At 36.3% G+C, this 17,566-nt stretch overlaps 1 protein-coding gene across 29 annotated transcripts in view; it reads left to right on the plus strand.

Moving 5' to 3' along the window:
* WNK1 (WNK lysine deficient protein kinase 1) overlaps nt 1–17,566 on the plus strand; it is a 146,724-nt gene that overhangs the window by 45,360 nt on the left and 83,798 nt on the right. For all 29 annotated transcript variants that reach the window (XM_032254419.1, XM_032254433.1, XM_032254422.1 and 26 more), the window contains exon 2: nt 7,863–8,035. In XM_032254419.1, the coding sequence (XP_032110310.1) occupies nt 7,863–8,035 (173 nt within the window). The remainder of the gene's footprint in view (nt 1–7,862; nt 8,036–17,566) is intronic.

Consider the following 17,566-nt stretch of genomic DNA (forward strand, 5'->3'; position numbering starts at 1 on the left):
TAACCTTTTTCTGCTTTCTGTCCCTATGAATTTGCCTATATCTAGGTGTACCTCATGTAAGTAGACTCACACATTCTTTATCTTTTTGTGTCTGGCTTATTTCACTTAGCATAATGTTCTCAAGGTTAATCTGAGTTGTACCATGTGTCAAAATTTCATTCCTTTTAAATATTAAATAATATTCCTTTATATGTATATATTTTGTTTTCTGTTCATTTGTCGATGGACACTTGGGTCATTTTTACCCTTTGACTATTGTAAAAATGATGCTCTTAACATTGTTGTTCATGTATCTGTTGGAGTGCCTGCTTTCAGTTTCTCAGGGTATATACTTAAAAGTGAAGTTGCTGAATTACATGGTAATTCTGTGTTCAACTTTTTGAGGGACTATCATGCTGTTATCATGGTAACAGCCATTCTGATTGGTGTGAAGTAGTTATTTTATTGCTAGACATACTTTAAAGGAAAAAAGGACAGTTCTTTAATGTGACTTAAATTGTTAAAACATTGTATGGGTAAATAAAAAAAATACATATACACTCCTTGTGACTGTATATTCTTATGTACATTCTCGATATCGTATGTTCTCAGTGTAAAACTCAGTTTCAGGTTGCATTTGTTGTAGAAATTCTTTCAGTTTTTGTGTTTCCAGACTCTTCAAATCTTCATGCTGGGTTTCTGGGCTAGATCTCCCCATAAATTTGAAATAGTTATTCCTTATTCCCCAGTAAGCATGGAGAAGAGGGAGAGAAAGGTTAAGACTGAGCTGATAAAGAGAAGATCCTGTGGGAGTGGGGGGAAGGTAGTACCCAAGTATTTAAAGTTAACAAGAGGCTGGATGTGGTGGTTCATGCCTGTAATCCCAGCAGTTTGGAGGCCAAGGTAGAGAATTACTTGAATGAATTCTGCTAGTGGTTTGCCTCTGTAATCCCAGCAGTTTGGGAGGCCAAGGCAGAGAATTATAAGAGTGAGACCCTGTCTCTATGTTTTTTTCTTTTTCCCTTAAGTTTATGAGTCCTCCCTCTTTTGCTTTTATTTCTTTAAGTGAAAATCACATCAGCCACGCTGAAAACCTAACACTTTGTTTTTATATACTGGGTTTATTTTTTTTCTTGATTCCTTTCCTGAACAAAATGAAACAATTCTTTGAGATGCCTGTCTTTGTGATGTGCACAACCACTTTTGCTTTCCTGTTGTGGCAGATTCTTACAGGATGACCCACTAAGTTTCAGTGCTAATAATTCCGTTTGAGCTTTTCAGTTCTGTTTTGTTGGTTTCCCCCTTGGCAAACCCATATTATCCTATTAAAAACCTTTGGGAACTGTTTCTTCCCCATTTGCTGCATGCAGAGTAACATTTTTCTCTGAAGTGTAAGATTTCCTTCCAATAGTGAGCAAGAATTTTTCTGTTTTTATTCTCATTCACATTCATCTTCCCTTTTCTTCCCCTTCTCAGCCTTCTTGCTTTCTTCAGGAAGATCTCCTCCAAAACCTCACCTATAGTAGTTGGAGTTTAACCCTGTTAGTTAGCTGCTTTCACATTCAAATCAATTTAATCTACTTTAATAAAAAAAACTTCAAATTTACGTGAATGATTGGGTATTGTTCTAAGTTTTTGCTATGCAATAGATATTGTAAGTCACTTTAAATAGTTTGCCTTTTTTTTTTCTTTTTTCTTTTATTTAGAGATGGGGTTTTGCTATGATGCAGGCTGGTCACAAGCTCCTGGCCTCAAGTGATTCTCCTGCCTCAGCCTCCCAAAATGGTGGGATTATAGGTGTGAACCACCATGCCTAGCCCTAGTTTGCCATTTTCTGTTTTACTATTTATGTATTTTTTTATTGCCTTTTTCCACATGTTCTAAGCCATTTTCTAATAGAACTAATTGTGTTTCTTTTCTTTTTGTGGTTTAGCTATTATATGTATCACCTACTTTTAGCATTAACCTAAAGCTTCCTGTCTATGCCAAGTCTCAGGTATTTTGGAATCCTATGTGGCTTTTGTGCCCTCCAAAGAAGGAGTAAGGAGGAGAGGAGAGAACAGACTCTTAGACCCCAACTTTTACATACTCATGGCCCAGATTTGAGGATTAAGTGAAGGCTGCCTAATGAATAGAACCTATACATTCTTATACATCTGGCTTGAGAAAACTCTCCTATCTCTCTCACTCTCTGTCTTTTAAAATTATTATCATTATTTTTTGAGATGGAGTTCCAATCTTGTCGCCCAGGCTAGAGTGCAATGGCGTGATCTTGGTTCACTGCAGTCTTAGCCTCCCAGGTTCAAGCAATTCTCCTGCCTCAGCCTCCCAAGTAGCTGGGATTACAAGCACCCACCACCACGCCTGGCTAATTTTTGTATTTTTCTTAGAGACGGGATTCCACTATGTTGACCAGGCTGGGCTGGAATTCCTGACCTCAGGTGATCTGCCTGCCTCGGCCTCCCAAATTGCTGGGATTATAGGCATGAGCCACCACACCTGGCCTCCTATCTCTCTTATATGTAGACTTTTCTTATTCTTTGAAACAGAAACTTTTTGTAAATAAATAAAGTGTATAAAGATGAGTCATATTGGGAAGAAGAGACTGATAGAGGAGTAGAACAGCTAGGTAACCAGATTTTTTTAACTATTCTTTTGAAAACTTTTTTCTTTTCTTTTCTTTTTGTCTGTCTGAAACTGGTACTATTTCAGAATGGTAGGTAAAAGTCTCCATGGAGAACCACGGTATGTGATGCTATGTTTATCTGCCACCCCTCTCTCCCATAATTATCTTTTCACCTGTTGAGGAAAGTTGGGCTCACATAGACTCTCTTCTTTATGGGATAGAACCTGAGTTTCATCTCTAAGGGTACCAGACTAGAAAGTCATAAAGAAAACTGTGGTAGGAATTTAATCTGTAGATTTGGCCACATAAAATGCAGGTATAATTTTTATATTGTATTTCAAAAAACCTTGAAAGCCATGTTAGTCTTTTTACTGTTTTTAACAGTTAATAATTTTTGCATGAAAATTGTTAGTTTCTAGTAGTCATTTTTCCAGCTTTTCCTAGGCCTTCAATCTCTAATTATTCTGAAGTTTTTAAGAAAAGTTCGTTACCCACAGTTAATACTTCTGTCATCTTTGAATTACTGTTATATCTTACAGGCCTATGAGAGGGAGCTGCCAGACTTAAATAATTATTTATATGTTTAATTTCTTTTAATATACAGAATAATTCTTTAAAATTTTTTTCTCTGTAAATTGTAACTGAAACCCATGCTGCACTCGAAAGCAATATTTCAAACTGCTGTACTCTCTGCTTAAAGACAAGTTTTAATTTCTATACCCTAACACCCAACAACAATTAGTATCACTTTAAAAGATGAAATAGATGCCCATGTCTTTGCTAACTCAGTGTGGTGCAGAAAATGATAAGGAGGGAGTATTCCAATATTGACCTAAAATATTTTAATCAAGAATTCCAGATACTTTTCTCCACCCATATTTTGATATGTAGACTTATCATATGTGGTCTTAATTTAGTAGTAAAACTTTGAATATTGTACATATATAATACTAGAGAAATTTAAATGTTAATAAGACTTGAGGACTAGATAATTTTGGGGATTATCAGTTTGCTGTAAAGTAAAAATTTTAAGTTTAATGAATGAAAACCAGTCTTTCACGGCTTCATTGTCACAATTGGTTTGGAAGGTTTGCTTCTGGATAAATAAAGTGAACAATAGCAGAGGTTGGGATTACTGCTTTAAAAATACTGAAATATTAGGGTAAAGAGAGGAGAATGTCAGAGGATATTTAAAATGAAATAAATTCTTAAAAGCAAGGTACCAAAGATGTGCAAATTGTTATGAGGTCATTGTATTAAACATTAGCATTGTGCTTCTCACTCAAGAAATTACATCAGCAAATAATCTGCTAAGTACTGTAATTTGGGTAGTACTGAGATGAACAATTGTTTTAGTTGTTGCCTGACTCCCCATCCCCCAGTAGCCTGGAACTGTACATGTTATGAAGAGATCATGTGACACTGATACTTGGCTTTGCTCATTTATCCTATCAAAACAACTTAATGTAGATGGAAAGAAATGAATGAAATGAATAGAGTGGGTTTGCTGTATCAACTTTAGTTTATATTAAAGGTCATTAATGAATGCTGCCCTTGGGATACTATAGTATATTAAGGTCCCAGGAATATTAAGCTCCATAATGATGAAGAGAAGGTTGTAAAAAGCAACAGTGGCTAATCTGTTCTGAGTCTTACATGACATTTTAATGCTACTTTTTGATACGGTATTTTAAACTTTTATCAGTTGTATTCATGATAATTTGATTGACAGTTGGTAATATTTAAACAATATGTGGTTCCTCTTATTTTACCTTCAGCTATAATTTAGTAGAAAGTTTCTATTTCTTTTTAGTAATCCTTATATAATAAAGACATAAACATGAATCTTCTGAGAAGAAAATTATTTTATAAGTTTTGCAAAATATTTAGGATGTATTTGTTGTCAATGAAACTTGAGCTTTGAACCAAATCTTTATCTCTTGGTTCTGTTTTTCATGTGAATTTGAGGGAGATAATAAAATTTTTTGAGTCATTTCATCTCATAAGGTTTTTCTGAGAATTAAATGAAGTAAAACAGCCAGCTAGTAAATAGCAAATACTTGGCAAAAATTATTTTTAAAACCTCAGCTGTTCCTTCTGGTCTGTGTTATGTTAGTTTTGATCTACTTTATTATTGTCTTAAAGTCTTTTGGGTGCTAAAATAATGTATTTCTCTAAGATATTTTATGAAATGATTCTAGATTTAAAAAAACAAGATTTAGTTATAGACGGAACAAGTGGACAAATTATTGAAAGAAGCCCCAAATTATTTAAGGTTTCCCCATCCCCTGCTTTGTCGATGATAATCTGTTCTCATGCAACTATATTTCTAACTTCAAACATTAAGCAGGGGTTCTCAGATCTCTTAAAATAAATAATACTTTTCAGAAAGGATAAAAACACTTACATATGTCAAGTAGCCTCTATTTACAGTATAGATGTCCTCCAGGCAAATTAGAGATAAAATAATTAAGTATTTCTATGGAATTTTTAGATTGCCATTCAGTGTATTCTAAAGGAAAATTAGATATGGATTTTTGATGGCAAAGAGGGTCCTCTCTGTTTTTTTCCCCTCTATACTTTGCTATAAATAAGTAGGTGGCAGCTTTTTTACAATAAGCTTTTACAAACCATTTTTAAAAATCAAAAGCTGTGACCTTTGCAAGTGGTCATTCTGTATGGGTTGTATCAGACTTAACTGAGACTCAGAGGCCCAATTTCAATTCTCATTTTTCTTTTAAGTCATAAGAATTTTTTATCCTTGGGGAAATGCTAACTGCTTATTAAGACACAAACATACACACTTTTAAAGGGGTATTGAGGGGAAAACACATTTATGGAATTCATTCAACAAATGGCTGTTGAACAAATCACTATGCTAGGTTGTCAGGTGCTAAAGATAGAACACCAAAAAGGTATTTCATCACTGCCTTTTCATAACAAAATAAAGCCTCTGAGGGCTTATTCTATGGGGATAAGAGTCAATGTTACCTGTGATTAAGTGGTGTGAAAGAGGCATGTGCATAGTTCATAAAAATATGAGTCAGGGGAATGATTTACCCTAGAATGAGAGACAGTCAGGGAAGATGTCCCCGAGGAAATGAATTGATCTTTGAAGGATGACTGGGCATTAACTTGGCAGAAAAGGCTGATAGGCATTCTAGATAGAGGGAACGACATGTATGAAAAGCATGATATGTTTGAGAATGGAAAAAATAAATGTGGCAAGAAATTAGGCTCAAAGTTTGGGTGAAGATCATTATGTGAAACCTCTAGATTACAATGATTTTTAGCTTTATCCTAAAGGCTGTAGAAAGCTGTTAAAAAGTTTTAAACAGAGTTAATGACACTTAGACTCCATTTGTTTGATACATTCTGATTTCAGAGATACTAAAAATGTTGAAAATAGTATTTCTAAGAATTAAATAGGCATATTAAGAATTGATTACATGGGCATTAAGAAATATTCTGACTAAAATATGGACAAAGCGAAAAAACGTAAAAGGACTAAAAACCAAAAAAACTAAAACTGCAAGATGTGTGTAATAGGAAGGCACAGTGAAGAATTGATTTTGATAAAGACCCAAATAGAACTTCAGGAAATAAAAATACATTGAAATTAACTAAATGAGAAGTGCCACCTTCTTCACCCGTTGTCCCCAGATACTTTGACTTGGCTTTGCCTCTCTATTCTCTGGGAAAGGCACATTTTAGGAGGATAATCCAGCATGAATAGCTCTGCTGCCTGTATCTGAGGCTTACTAGATAGGATATGTGACTTTGTGGTTACAGGATGTAGCCTCTGACTGAGGGGTTAGAATAAAAGTGAAAAAGGAGTATGAAAGGGGGCTTTTGTGGAACTTTGAGAGAGGCTAATCTTGCAGTAATAATTTGAAGATGGAGCAAAACTCTGAGAGAGAGGGAGGAAGTTCCCAAGATGCTGGGAGAACCTGTGTGTTCATGAAGCAGGAGTGGAGTGGAGATTGGAGGCGATTGTTGCAAATTGAGCTGTTGATTATCATGCCTCATTGAAAATCTCAAATATAGGGTTAACTGCTGAGTGGGGAGGGACAGATGCCTCCCCCAGCCATTAGGCCTGGTAAGATGGCTGGAGAACTTCTCCCCCACTGAAGCTTTTGGTATGCGCCTAGCCTTCTTGCTCCCCGTATCCATTGGTTTTGATGCTAGTGGACAGAGTGGAAACAGGAGTAGTAACTTGGTAGTTTCTTTTTATTACATTCCTCATTGGGTACTTTTGGTGACAGACTGAGAACTCAAAGTTCAATTAATAATTGATGTAATAATGGAAGAGGAAAATTAATGAACAAGAAGGTTGATCTGAAAACATTGCCCAGAATGTAGCAGAGAGAAAGGAATGGAAAATGAGAGAGAAATTAAAGGATATTAAGGATAAAATAAGGTTAAACACACACACACATTTAAAAATTGTTTAAAAAGAAGAATTGGGAGGGGAAAAGAGAATGAGAGGAAACAGTGTTTAGAGAGATAATAGCAGAATTTTCCTGACTTGAAGACAAATACTTGAATATTATTGCTTAAAAAAAAAAAAATAGGCTTCACACAGTGGCTCACAGCTGTAATCCCAGGCTTTGTGATGCCAAAGTAGGAGGATCACCAGAAGTTGAAGACCAGCCTGTGCATCGTAGCAAGACCTCATCTCTACAAAAATACTAAAAAGTTAGCCAGGCAAGGTGGCACATGCCTGTAGTCCTAGTTACTCTGGAGGCTGAGGTGTGAGGATCCCTCGAGCCAAGGATTTGAGGCTACAGTGAGCTATGATAGCACTGCTGTATTCCAGCCTTGGTCACAGAGTGAGCTTCTGTTTCTTAAAAACAAAAAAAAAAACAACGTTTTGGTTAAAGATACATTTATTTTAATCAATACAAAGATAGAACTAGAATTTATATTTAGGTCTTTTTGCCTCCAAAGCCTATATGTTCATTTCCTGATGTTAAATTGCATGTCTAGCAATTGATGACTTATTCTGGATGTGGAAAGTTAACTGCACCTTACAAAAATGAGACTATATCTGAAGTACACATTAACAGTAAAGATACTAAAATGATCTCAAGCATGAATTCATAAAATAATCCAAAATCTGTCATTAGCATTTTTAGCATTTGCATTCTTTAAACACCATTGATCATGATTTAGTAATGTTTAGTATCTAAGATTAACTGTTTGATTTGGTTTTTTGTCATTTTAAACCACATTCTGTTTTGGTTTTTGATTTTAGGATCGAAAGTTAACAAAGTCTGAGAGGCAGAGATTTAAAGAAGAAGCTGAAATGTTAAAGGGTCTTCAGCATCCCAATATTGTTAGATTTTATGATTCCTGGGAATCCACAGTAAAAGGAAAGAAGTGTATTGTTTTGGTGACTGAACTTATGACGTCTGGAACACTTAAAACGTAAGTGCATCACTATTACAAAAGCTGACCAAGAAATTTGAGAGAATTTGATTTTTGAAATTTCAGGCCTACGCATTGTACTTTTGTTGTCCAGCCTACTAAGAAAGGAACAATCCTTCCAACTGTTACTGTATTAGCATATTTCCTTGCCCAAAAGTCCTCTGGTATATAAAGTGATTTGGTAGTTATTTCTTGCTAAGTATTGAAATGAGAAGTCATGGCTGGGCGTGGTGGCTCATGCCTGTAATCCCAGCTCTTTGGGAGGCCGAGGTGGGTGGATCACTTGAGGTCAGGAGTTTGAGACCAGCCTGACCATCTTGGTGAAACACGGTCTGTATTGAAAATACAAAACTTAGCCAGACATGATGGCGTGCATGCGTAATCCCAGCTACTTGGGAGGCTGAGGCAGGAGAATCGCTTGAACCCAGGAGGCAGAGGCTGCAGTGAGCCGAGATTGCGCCATTGCACTCCAGCCTGGGTAACTGAGCCAGACTCTGTCTCAGAAAAAAAAAAAAAAGAAAGAAAGAAATGAGAAGCTATTGCAAAGTAAATCTCTAGTTATTTTAAGTCATACTGATTGGTGTTTATAAAATTAAGTGGCTTGGCTGGCTGTTGTGGGTCAACCTTGTAATCCTAGCACTTTGGGAGGCCAAGGCAGGCAGGTCACGAGGGCAGGAGATCAAGACCATCCTGCTAACATGGTGAAACCCCAACTCTACTAAAAATACAAAAAATTAGCTGGACGTGGATGGTACTTGCCTGTAGTCCCAGTTACTCAGGAGGCTGAGGCAGGAGAATCGCTTGAACCCAGGAAGTGGAGGTTGCAGTAAGCCAAGATGGTGCCACTGCACTCCAGTCTGGGCAACAGAGGGCGACTCCGTCTCACGCAGAAAAGAGTGTCTAAGGGATCAGAAATCAAATGTCAAGGCAGCCCTCTAGTGGTTAAAATGAAATTAAGGTTATTGAGAAACTACCTATTTATTTTTTTCACTTGTATTGTGCTTTGCTACATTGCTGCAACTTTTATATCAAATGCAGATTATATTGTAACAGGTATCACTTAAAAAATACTTTTAGTTCCATTTCCCATAGCATCAGAAATTGTTCCCCAAATAGCTAGTTCTATCGTTCCTTTCATGGAAATAGGTTAAATGCAGAAATTTCCCGTTAGTTATTGTGAAGAGCTTTTGGTAAGAGTTGGAGTATGCCTTTGTAATCCCAGACTTCTTTTTTTTTTTTTTTTTTTTGAAAGTGGGTTTTCTCAGAGCAGTAGTCCCAAACCATTTTGGCACCAGGGAGTGATTTTGTGGAAGACAGTTTTTCCATGGACTAGGAATGGGGGAGTGGCTTTGAAATGATTCAAGCACATTATGTTTATTGTGCACTTTATTTCTATTATTATTACGTTAAAATATAATGGGAGACAATGACAGAAATCATCAAGCATCGGATTCTCCTAAAGAGCGCTCAACCTACAGTAGGGTTCATGGTTCTATGAGAGATCTAATGCCCCTGACATGAGGCGAAGCTCAGGTGGTAATGCCAGCAATGAGGAAGCGGCTGTAAATACAGATGAAGCTTTTGTTGCTTGCCTGCCACTCACCTCCTGCTGTGTGGCCAGGTTCCTAACAGGCCGTGGACTGGTATCAATCTGTGGCCCAGTGGCTGGGGACCCCTGGTATCTTAGAGGATCTGTTTTTACTCAGAGAAGAACCTGTTGTAAAATACCTGGTATAAATTTTTTTATTTGATGAAATTAGATATTTTTAGATTGTCACTGTTGCATATATTCTTTATTACTTTTTAAAGTTAATACTGCTGAGCTGATTAATTCCAGATCATTGGAATATAGTGTTATAGCACCTGGATATGGCCACTTGCATGTGTTCTGAAATGCTTACAATTAACATGTTGAAACATCAGCAGATCATTTCTGTCTTGCAAATTCTAATTTCTTTACCCAACTTCCACTCTTTACCTTTATCCTAGTTAGCTTAGTTAGCTAGGGTTCGTGATATTCTCTTTTCTTCCACTAGGATGTGCTAACTAGCTGTATATACCTAGCACTATGAACTAATGCTAGAAACCACATTCTAGTGGAGGATGTAGTACTAAATGATAAGTATTTGAATGAATTAAGGAAAATTATTTGGTAGTAATTATGTGTACATCTTGAGATTCTTTCCACTGATTTGGATACTTAGTTCGTTGTCAACAGTTTGTCCAGCATGCCTAAGATTACCCTAAAATACAATGGTTTACTTGTTTTGAAAACTATACTGGGGGTAATATAGTAGGGTAAGCCCCCGTGGAATAGCTGTCCCCCATCAATAGACTGAAGTGTTGGATATAATAAAAGTTTTTTCAATACATATCCAAGCTTTAGGGAAAGAAATGTTAACCTCCAGATAATAAGCAGAGATAACTCAAAGCCAAAACAGGACTGATACTCTGGGATTTTTAAACCACATGTTGGTTGAGGATTTGATGCTAGTTTTAATATCCATAAAAGGACAGAAAGCTTTAGAACTAGGTAGAGAGGGAAGCTAGAACTTAGCCTGTGTCAAAAACTGAATTATCCAAGAAAAGAGAGACCTCAGTGCCCTAGCCAGTGAAAGCTGCAAGGAATTTTGCCTGTGTGCACAAGACTGTGGATAAGAGGGGGAGACCCTGTGAAAAATAGAAATTCCCATCAGATGCTACTACCAGTGTTCTTAATTATTCTGTGATCTGATCTTATCTTTCTTTCTTTCTTTTTTTTTTTTTTTTTTTTTTTCCTTTCTTTGGAGACAGGGTCTCACTCTGTCGCCCAGGCCAGAGTATAGTGGTGCAATCATAGCTCACTGCAGCCTCAAACTCCTGGGCTCAGGGAATCCTTTCACCTCAGCCTCCCCAGTAGCTGGGACTACAGTTGCTCATCACCATACCTGGGTAATGAAAAAAAATTTTTTTTTTTTTTTTTTTTTAGTAGAGAGAATGTCTCACTATGTTGCCCCAGACTGCTCTCAAACTCCTGAGCTCATCCCAATTTGGCCTCCCAAACTGCTGGGATTATAAGCATGAGCCATGGTGCCCAGCCTGTTCAGTATTCTTCCAGCTTATATGTAGATGTCTCTATAAAATAAATTTATACCATCTGCTTGGTACAGGAATCCCAAGCCAAGAAATGTACATCATAATTGATCAGGAACTGAAAGAAAACTCCCAGGGACATTTTCACAGTTCCTTGGTCATAGTGTCCAGAGACAAACCAGTTTCCAAAGAAGATAACCTCACAACTAAATTACAAATCACACCAGTGAAGGTGAATAGACACAACCAGAAAATAGCACTGTAACAATTAAAGATATTATGGACAAGTCTGAGAATGATTACAAGCTGCTATTTACATAATGATGTCAGTAAAGATTTATGTAAGTATATATGAAATATATGAAGAGAAAAGAAGAATTGAAGAAATAAGACACCATAAAAAAAGACAGGCATAATTTAAAAGGTTCTGAAGAGCTTCTAGAAATAAGAATATTAAACGTCAAACAAATGGTTAGGTTAAACAACAGACTAAATTGAATTGACAGGAGTAATAACTATGAAGAAATGAGCAACGGAAGGCACGAAAAAGACAGAAAATATTAAAAGAGGATAACATAGTAATGAGAAGACCCAGTTAGACTTAATTATCTAAAAGGGGTGTGTCTGTAGTCCCAGCTTCTCTGGAGGCTGAGGCAGAAGAATCGGTTGAGCCCAGGAGGCAGAGGTTGCAATGAGCTGAGATTGTGCCACTGTACTCCAGACTGGGTGACAGAGTGAGACTCCATCCCAAATATAAAAATAAAAATGAAAGAATAGAGGGAATGAGAATAATAATTTCAGAATTCAAGAATTCTCATTGAGAATCTATACAGATTACTAAGCGAGTAGATTTAAAACATTTATATTCATTGCTGGAAGAATGAATAACTAGGACTATTGGCAGCATTTGGAGAGGCAAATTGGGAAGGAATAGGAATTAATTCCAAAATACATGTTTTTTTGACCTTTTGAGTTCTTACCTTTGTTCTATATGTATATTTGCATTGAACACCCATAGCTAAAAAATGAGATGGGAATGTATGAGTTAGAAAATTTGGATTAAGGCCGGGCGTGATGACTTACGCCTGTAATCTCTGGAAGGCTGAGGCGGGTAGATCACCCGAGGTCAGGAGTTTGAAAGCAGCCTGGCCAACATGGTGAAACCCTATCTTTACTAAAAATAGAAAAAATTAGCTGGGTGTGGTGACAGGCACCTGTAATCCCAGCTACTTGGGAGGCTGAGGCAGGAGAATTGCTTGATCCCAGGAGGCAGAGGTTGCAGTGAGCCAAGATTGTGCCACTGTACTCCAGCCTGGGTTACAGAGTGAGACAGCATCTCAAAAAAAAAAAAAAAAAAAAAAAAAAAAAAATTTGGATTAAAAAATTGAAATAAATTTAGACTTATTTTTTAAAATAGACATGAAATTCAAAGATCATACAAATAATCATTTTAGAGTGTACAGTTCAGTGTCACTTAGTACTTTCACAGTGTTGTGTAACTACCATATCTATCAGGTTACTAAGCATTTATTTTCATCACCTCAGGAGAACACTCTGTGCCTGTTAAGCAGTTACTCCGCATTTCCCTTCCTCCAGCCCAGGCATTGTATTTTTTCTTTAATTGCTTATTATCTAAGTTCTTTTTAAATTTAAAAAGAAATGTTCACTTTCTGAGCCTCAGAGGCTTATACCAACAGGAGAGTTTATTTAGTAGAACGAGTGCTAGACTTGGAGTAGAAGTTGTGACTACTCCCAGCGCTGCCTCTGACCAACTGTAATTTTGGGCAAATATCTAACCTTATTTGGGCCTCAGTTCCCCATGTGTATGTAAAACAAGCTGTTGGACTGGCTGATCTCTGGGACCATCCATTCGTAGATGGGATTTTTTTTTTTTTTAAAGAGAGAAAGAAAGAAAAAGAATAATAAAAAAAAAAAAAAAAGGAGGAGAGGAAGGAAGAAGAAGAGGAAGAGGGAGAGAGAACGGAAGTGTTGCTTTATTGCCTGGGGTAGAATGCAGTCTAAAAATGGGTATTGAAAACCTCTTTTATGCTTAATAATGGAAACAGGAAAAAAAAAATAAAAAAATAAAAAATGATGAGGGAAGAAAATAACAAGCAGTCAACCAATATTTCATTTAAATCTGTGAGTAGGTATGATGTGGTACTGATGAGTGTGTATTTTGTGTATTTAAAGTGGAGAGTTCCATAAATGTTTATTAAGTTTACTTGTTCTGGATCTGAGTTCAAGTCCTGGATATCCTTGTTAATTTTCTGTCTCGTCAATCTGTCTAATATTAATGTTGAAGTCTCCCATTATTATTGTGTGGGAGTCTAAGTCTCTTTATAAGTCATTAAGAGCTTGTCTTATGTATCTGGGTGCTCCTATATTAGGTGCATATATATTTATAATCATTGAGTCCTGTTGTTACTTTGATCCTTTTACCATTATGTAACGTCCTCCTTTGTTTCTTTTAGTCTTTGTTACTATTAAAGTCTATTTTGTCAGAGACGAAAGTTACAGCTCCTGTTTTTTTTTTTTTTTTTCTCTCCATTTGATTGGTGAGTCTTCCTCCAACCTTTTGTTTAGAATCTTTGTGTGTCCTTGCTTATGAGATGGATCTGGACACAGCATGCCGATGGGTTTTGACTTTTTATTCAACTTGCGTGTCTGTGTCTTTGATCGGGGCGTTTAATCCATTTAAATTTAGGATTAATATTGACATTTGTGAGTTTAATATTGTCATTTAATGCTAGCTGGCTATTTTGCCCATCAGTTGATATAGATTCTTCATTATAAAGATACTTTTTATGTTTTGGTAAGTTTTTGGGATGACTGATACTGGATGCTCCTTTCTGTGTGTAGTGCTTCTTTCAGAAGCTCTTGTAAAGCAGGCCTGGTGGTGATGAAATCTCTGAATGCTTGCTTGTTCGCGAAAAATTTTATTTTTCCTTCATTTATGAAACTTAGTTTGGCTGGATATGAGATTCTGGGTTGAAAATTCTTTTCTTTGAGGATATTGAATATTAACCCCCACTGTCTTCTAGCTTGTAGGGTCTCTGCTGAGAGATCTCCTGTGAGCCTGACAGGTTTCCCTTTATGGGTAACCTGACCTTTCTCTCTAGCTGCCCTTAGAATAGATGGGATTTTTTTTTTTATTGTAAAAACATAATATTTACCATTTTTAAGTATACAGTTCAGTAGCGTTAATTCATACGCATTTCTGTGCAATTTCTTTTTTTTTTTTTTTTTTTTTTTGAGATGGAGTTTCGCTCTTGTTACCCAGGCTGAAATGCAATGGCGCGATCTCGGCTCACTGCAACCTCTGCCTCCTGGGTTCAGGCAATTCTCCTGCCTCAGCCTCCTGAGTAGTTGGGATTACAGGCATGTGCCACCATGCCCAGCTAATTTTTTGTATTTTTAGTAGAGACGGGGTTTCACCATGTTGACCAGGATGGTCTTGATCTCTTGACCTCGTGATCCACCCGCCTCGGCCTCCCAAAGTGCTGGGATTACAGGCTTGAGCCACCGCGCCCGGCTGCTGAATTCTTGTTAGCTCATGTTTGTGTGTATGTGCGTTTGTTCTTTGGGATTTGTTTGTCTGCCTGCTTGCTTGTGTTTTAACAGATGGGGCTTCACTCTGTCACCAGGCTAGAGTGCAGTGGTGCAGTCATATAGCTCACTACAGCCTTGAACTCCTAGGCTTAAAGGATCCCCCCACCTCAGCCTCCTGAGTAGCTGGGACTCCAGGTGTGTACCACCATGCCTGGGTGATTTTTACATTTTTTGTAAAGATAGGGTCTCAGTATATTGCTTATGCTGGTCACAAATTCCTTGCCTCAAGTGATCTCCCTGCCTCTGGCCCCCAAAGTGCTCAGATTACAGGTGTGTGCCACCACACCTGGCCATTCTTTGGGATTTTTATATATTGGATCAAATAATCTGTGAATAGATAGTTCTTTCTGGTTTAAATGCCTTTATTTTCCTTGTCTAACTGTTTTGGCTAGAACTTTCATTATAGATAGCACTGATTATCCTTTTCATATTCCTGATCTTAAGGAGAAAGCTTTTGGTCTTTCACCATTGGGTATATGTTAGCTGTGAGTTTTTCATAAATGCTCTTTATCTTGTTGAGGAAGTTCTCTGCAATTCCTATCCTAGTTTAAGTTTTTTTTGTTTTTGTTTTTGTTTTTTTTTATGGAAAGGTGTTAGATTTTGTCAAATGCTCTTCTGCATGAAGTTAGATAATCATGAAACCGCCTCATTCTATTAACATGGCATATTATACTGATTATTAATTTTCTTATGTTGAACTACCCTTGCATTTCATAGATAAATAGCGTATAATCCTTTTGCTATGCATTTGGGTTTGGCTTGCTAATATTTTGTTGAGAGTTGCACCTACATTCATAAGGGTGTTAATCTATAGTTTTCTTGTGGTATCTTCAGTATCAGGGCGATACTGGTGCCATAGAATGATTTAGAAAGTGTTTCCCCCACTTATACTTTTTGGAAGAGTAGGATTTGTGTTAATTCTCATTTAAATGTTTGATAGAACTCATCAGTGAAGCCATCCAGTCCTAAACTTTTCGTTGTTTGGAGATTTCTTGAAGGAATGTTCCATGTACAGTTGAGAAGAATATGTATTCACTTGTTGTTGGGCAGTGTGTTCTACACATGTCTGTTACCTTTTGGTGGTTTATAATATTGTTCAAATCCTCTGTTTTCTTACTCATCTTCTATCTAGATGTTTTATCTGTTATGAAAGTGGAATATTGAAGTCTCCAACTAAAACTACTGTAGTGTCTACTAATTTCCTCCCTTTAATTCTGTCAGTGTTAGCTTCATTATTTGGTGGCTTTATTGTTTGATGTATATAATTGTTATTTTTTAAATGGATTGGCCCTTTTATCAATACATAATGCTCTGCTTTATCTCTTGCATCAGTATTTTTACTTATTTTGCCTGATGCTAGTTTAGTTACCTTACCCTCTTTTATTTACTGTTAGCATGGAATATTATTTTTCTTTCATCCTGAGTCTCTTGTAGACAGTATATGTAGTTAGCTCTTTTTTTTTTTTTTTCTTTTTCTTAAATCCATTCTGCCTATCTGTTTTTGGTAGGAGAGTTTATTTACATTTGATTAGTCAAATGAATGATCTACCATTTTGCTGTTTGTATGTTTTGTACCATACACACACACACACACACACACACACACACACACGTATGTACCGTATATGTATGTACCATATGTGTGTGTGTGTGTGTGTGTGTGTGTGTGTATGTATGTATAGGGTACATTGTGTGTGTGTGTATGGTACATATATATGTCACATTCCTAGAGACAGTCTTATACCTTTTTTTGCTCCTTATCTCCTCTATTACTGACTTTTTAAATGTGTTTATTTTTCTTTTGTAGTATACCATTTTTATGCCTTTCTCATTTCCTTTTGTGTATATATTTAGGCATTTTTTCAGTGGTTACCTTGAGGATCACAATTAACATCATAAATCTCTAACAGTCTACCCTGAATTGATACCAGCTTAGCTTTAATATTATAGCATATAAACCTCTGATCCTATTCAGCCTCACCCCTCCTGCCCATTTTATGTTTTCGTTGTCTCCAATTTTATCTTTATATGTTGTGTACCCATTAACATAATTTCATAATCATTATTTTACATGCATTTGTCTTTTAAATCATGTAGGAAATAAAAGGAATTATAAACCAAAAATACATTAATATTGGTTTTAATATTTAATGTGTATTGGATTTTACCATAAATTTGATTTGTTTTTATGGCTTCAAGTTATTATCTAGTGTCTTTTTATTTCACCCTAATGATTCTCTTTGGCACTTCTTATATAGGGAAGGTGTACTACTATCAAACTCCTCCAGCTTTTATTTACCTAGGAATGTCTTAATGTCTCCTTTATTTCTGTAGTATAATTTTGCTGGATATATAATTCTTGGTTGGTAGTCTTAAGTTTTTTTCTTTTTGCTTTTGCTTTTGTTTCTTTTAGCCCTTTAAATATGTCATCCTACTGCTTTCTGCCCTCCATGGTTTTTGCTGAAAGATTAGCCTATAATTTTTTTTTTTTAGTCAGCTCATAATCTTATTGAGGATCCCTTGGTCATAAGTCAATTCTCCCTTTCTACTTTCAATATTCTCTCTTTGTCTTTGCCTTTTAACAGTTTGAGTATGTTTCTCATTGTGGATCTATTTGCATTTATTCTTAGAGTTTGTTGAACTTTTTGGATGTATAGATTCATGTCATTTACTAATTTTGGGAAATTTGTGGCCATTATTTTCTCAAATGTTCTTTCTGTTCTTTTCTCTTTTCCTAGGACTCCCATTGTGTATATTTGGGTCAACTTGTAGTGTCTTGCACGTCTCTTAGCTGTACTCATTTCTGCTCCTCAGACTGTACAATTTCACCTCTTATTTTCAAGTTCA

The sequence above is a fragment of the Sapajus apella genome, unplaced genomic scaffold (genome assembly GCF_009761245.1).
Source record: "Sapajus apella isolate SASKATOON/1434 unplaced genomic scaffold, GSC_monkey_1.0 scaffold86, whole genome shotgun sequence".
Classification (NCBI taxonomy): Eukaryota; Metazoa; Chordata; class Mammalia; order Primates; family Cebidae; genus Sapajus; species Sapajus apella.